Here is a 4,881-nt window from a genome sequence, read left to right on the forward strand (position 1 = left end):
GCTCCCCAATAACCCCGCCTCCCAGTGCCACTGCCACCAACCCCAAGCGCAACACAGCCCAGGACAGCTCCCCCCTACCCCCCACCAAGGAAGAACCCGCCCCAGCCCACACCCACAGCCTGCCCCATCTCACGCAGATCCCAGGGGTACACGACCCCTTCCCATGTGTTCCCAGGGTGCACACAACGTTGTTCCCCCTCTGCACACCCCCCAGACGAGCCACGGCTCCGTCCCATGCCCTGCCCTACTCAGGCAGCGCCTACCCCAGGCCCAGCCCCATCTCATCGTGGGGGGTGTTGATCTGCTCCCCCACACCTCTTCCCTCCCCGCTCCCCTTCCACCACAACAGACTTACCAGCTGCATGCAGCTGTATTGGAAGTCAGATCCGTATCGGCCAATATGCCTCCATAAAAAGCAGCTATCGGTATCAGCCCCCAAAATCTCTATCGGTGCACCCCTAAAGAAAACAAGTATCCTATTTACCTGTAGGAGCCTTTGTCATCAGTAAAAACTGTGATAAGGGGTGAAGTTGCTCCCTTTTCACCAATGATAATCTCAACACCCTCCAATTCAGGATGAATCTGTCCTTCCAGAAATAAACCTGCTTTTCCATGAATCGCTATCAGCTTCCCAGGGCAGCTTTCTTAGCATGACAAAGGGGAAAAACACAAAGGTTAAAAATACCCGCAACAACAGCTCAGTAGCATTAACCTAGATGATCAAAATAGTCCCACACCTGACCATAAAACCTACCAGCACAGATCACTCTAAAACCAATTAAATGCACTTCAAAACTAGAAGCACAAACACAACACTGATGTCTGAGATTTGCTAGATTACTTGGGGCATTCATTTGTATATAAACCACTGTGCACTGGTCAAGCTTAAATCTGAATCCAAAAGCCATGGTACACTTCCCATAGTGACACTAGTAATTCACACATTAGCAAGAACTTTTGAGGGAAGACCAAGCCACATTAATGATAATGTTACCAGTAAAAAGTTAAATTTGCTAGTGTGCAAGAACCAAAAGTACTATCTTATACAGCATTTGAACATTCTGTGGGTACAAAAACACAAAATACTTTCCAAGAAGCTGCAAATTTCACAAACCTAAGGCAAAGAGGACAAAGACTAAGAATGTGCAACTGCACCAATACTGACTGTAGGTACAAGTGATATTCTATAAGAAATGTCTTTGATAAATATGTCTAACAGAGTTATTGCAATCTATTATTATTTAATTATTTAACAAAAATCATTGGTGACAAAAGCTTCCATTTACCAGATGAACTTTGACAGATATTACACATAAGCCAGTTTAAGTGATCAGAAACTGGTTTAAACCTGTAACAGAACAGACGTTCAGTGTACATAAATCAGTCTGAAAATGGCTGAAACCAATTTCAGATAAACCCAGTTTAAGGTAGTATCAGACTTAACTGATTTGGCTCAAACTGGTTTATGCAACGTCTGTCCCAGACCCCTTCCTGGTTTAACTTAAACCAGAGGGCCCCAGCATCCCACATGCTTTGCAGCCCTGGGCAGGGCTCACTTCTCCCTCGCTGGAGCTCCAGCAAAGCAGGCAGGCATAATAGTATCTGCCTGGCTTCCCCATGCCCCGCTGCTTAAGCAGAGATTCCCCCCTCCCACATCACGGATGGTAGCCAGAGCGTGCTATACTAGCTAATGCTGAGAGGAGTCTGTGTAAGGCAGACAGGACAGTGTTTGCTGAGGGCTTTTTGGAGCTAATCAACAGGTCAGCTGTTAATGGCCCTCCATTCCTTTCTTGGAAAAAGCTGTTTAACAAGAGCTTGAACTAATGAAAGAGGCTTTTGTTTTCTTGATGGGCTGATAAATGCTCTGTTACTCCTTGTGTAACTCCCTGCTGTGTAACTAACTCCCTGCTGGCACACTCACTGGTCAGGAGCAGTGAGGGGGAGTGAACACTACCCTAATCAGAGCGTGCTGCTAGGGCCAGGCCATGCTGCCCCTCAGCTCAGCACTGTGGATGGGAAGGGAAGGGAAGGGAGGGCTGCTCTATCACCCGCTAGCTTCTAGTTTAAGCCATTGCAAGCATGTACCTGCATTTCCTCAGTCCAGAGGGGATGTCTTTACAGTTACAAACTGATTCAGTCTAGCCAAGTTAAACTAACCTGCAAAGACTGAATCAATTTAGGCTCAGGCTTTTTGAATGCCTGTCCCTAGCCTAAGAGGATAAGGAAACCACAAACGGAGAAACTTAAAATCTCTGCACTGGACAACCAATAGAACTAATTATGACGAAAGTCAGAGTCCCTTTCATGACAGATGGATTTCCTCCCTCAAGAGCGAAGTGAAAGAAAAGATATTACTTGGATATCCTTACTAAGCAGGAAGTTTCTCTTCTCAAGTTATCATCATCTTTAATATTACTATAGAATGTAGGACTCCTCATTTTTACCCAGAATACAATTGTACTGAATGATGTACAACATCTGGTGAAAGCACAGATTTATATTTCTTTACATTCCTGTAGCTCAAATGCTTTCCATTTTCAAAAAGGGAAATTAGCCCATGCACAAACTGGGATGCAACTGAAACTGGGTACATAATATCACAACTTCCTTTGAAAAGCAGCTTATAATTTGATATGTAAGGATAATGGTTGCCTATATAAAACTGTACTGTGTCTTTTTTTTTTTTTTTTTTGCTATATATTATGTCTTTACCTCCACTGACAACTGTTTCCACGGAAGGTGGATAGAAAAGCAGCTCTTTTGATGAAGGTGTCACAGTGATTTTTTCTCCAGACCTAGAAAATAAGCAGAAGTGTAATTAGCAGGTCTCTTGCAGCACTGCATTCTCAGCAGTGTGGCCATCAAGAGAGGTGGAGGACAGCATAGGACCTAGGAGTAAGCTGTGAGACATTCATGTCACGCATTTTTAGGCTGCAGCCACTGAGATTCACCAAAGGAACTTGAACAACTGACCTATTCCCTCCAAATGGCAGTACACCACAGCGGGGAGGACATAAGACAATGATAGACAATAGCCCCATGAGAATTGCGCTGTACTACTGTGCCGAATATATTATAGTACCTTGCCCAGTATGAAAATTCATATGCGAATGGCCCTCGGAGTTCATCCACCATTTCTTGCACGGGTGGCGTTGTTCCTTCCTCCTCCTGCCCCTTCCTCTCTCTTTCCTGTCTGCGAGCCTCAATCTCTGCCAGCTGCTGCTCCCGGCGCAGCTCTTGCAGAGATTTCAGGGGCCCTAAGACTAAGGCAGGTTCGCTGTCAATCGATGATCTGAAAACATAAGAGGAAGACAAAATGTTCTGTCTTTGGAATAGAAGCTACATACTCATTGTACCTCCTCTCTCCTGTTTCAGACTGCAGGAACTTTTAGCCCCCTCACTTTCTTTAACCATCCTCCTTTAATGCTACCACCTCCTCCAAGTACAAATAAAACTAAAGCAAAGGCAGAAATCTCTTCACTCATCCCTATCTGCCAGCTACTGCTCGAAAGCAACATTCAGAGAGAACAGAAAGCTGTACAAATTCTCCCAGAGGAAAACTGCCTTGTTATTCTAGAATGGGAGAAAGGTTGGCGCTTCAAAATTTAAGACTACCTGAACACAATAAATTCAGTTACACAGATTGAGTCTAAGCGTGTGAGAGATCATATTTCTTTTTCCTGTACTAGGAAACCTCTAAAAACCCGAAAGCCCTACTTACAAGTGCAGAGTGTACGTGGCCAACAGTACACAAGCAAAATAAAGGGGGTAGAGTATCAATGCTGAAGGACGGTAACTTCTACAGAACAGAATCACATATAGAAAAACAATATTAACTAAGGTTTTGTCTCAAAACTAAACTGAAAAATTTCTGCAGAACTTAACACCAATGGAAATATTTGTATTTAGACAATGAGGGGGGAAAGTACACCACCCTTGCCCTTAGAGCAAGGTGTCAAGCATATGACCTGCAGGCCAGAGAGCATCTCTAACTGGCCTGCTGGACAATGAAAAGTTGGGGGGCAAGGCCTTCTACAGAATTCAGGACCCTTTGCCCTGCTGACCACAGCTGCTGGCAGCAGGTTTGGTTCATTATTACCTGGACGTTGTTGTTCACCCAGACCCCCTCCACCAGATCCCTGGGCGGCCACAGCAGCTACCCCCCAAGCTCAATCCAACCCAAGAGCCCTGTAGTCTGGCTCTAGGTGTTAGGTCCCCGGTGAGTTTGACACCCCTGCCTGAGAGTACTTAAATCTCAAATAACACATGTTATTAGATGATAACAGAACTTTAGACTTCCAAAAAATGACAGGGCCTGCCTCGGGGAAAGCAAGGTGGAACCAACCTTGAAGTACAACTACTATTGTTTCTCTGATCCTATAAAATCAAGATCTGTAGCCGTTCTCCACAATTCCCCCCATCCTCCACCTCTTTCTCTTTGCCACTCTTAGTCATTCATATTTAAAGCTCTTAAGACTTGGCTCAGTCTTTTTTTCCCCATTTTTGCCTTGCTCAAAACCACAAGGTCAAAGCCCATGAGAATGGTCTTTCTAAAAGATGCTTAGCTGATGTCTTCTTTTCCATCATCCTGGCAATGTTCTCTACTCATAGAAGTCATTGCAATTTCATTGTATTTAGTCCTCTATATAATTCCCTCAAGTCCCTATTACATCTTGTTCAAAAACAGTTCACCCATACCAACCAAAAGTTTACTTCAAGACTTTTTTCTAGGTACTGAGCTGTCTTTCTTCCTTAGGAAGTGCACAGGTCTTACCTCAATAAAAAAAATAGATGTTATAATAGTCCTGCATATTTATCTACATTTTACTTCTTCTCAATAGTTTGGATGTAAAAATTATCTAGAGGAACATAATAGGCATT

The 4,881-nt window shown here is 44.0% G+C and overlaps 1 protein-coding gene across 6 annotated transcripts in view; it reads right to left on the bottom strand.

Annotated features, from left to right (window-relative positions):
• LOC102378059 (nodal modulator 1) overlaps positions 1-4,881 on the bottom strand; it is a 40,690-nt gene that overhangs the window by 13,648 nt on the left and 22,161 nt on the right. For all 6 annotated transcript variants that reach the window (XM_025206440.1, XM_025206437.1, XM_025206441.1 and 3 more), the window contains 3 exons: positions 3,083-3,292; positions 2,713-2,795; positions 485-644 (listed from right to left, as the gene is read on the bottom strand). In XM_025206440.1, coding sequence (XP_025062225.1) covers positions 485-644; positions 2,713-2,795; positions 3,083-3,292 — 453 coding nt within the window. The remainder of the gene's footprint in view (positions 1-484; positions 645-2,712; positions 2,796-3,082; positions 3,293-4,881) is intronic.

This window comes from Alligator sinensis, unplaced genomic scaffold (assembly GCF_000455745.1).
Source record: "Alligator sinensis unplaced genomic scaffold, ASM45574v1 scaffold927_1, whole genome shotgun sequence".
Taxonomy (NCBI): domain Eukaryota; kingdom Metazoa; phylum Chordata; order Crocodylia; family Alligatoridae; genus Alligator; species Alligator sinensis.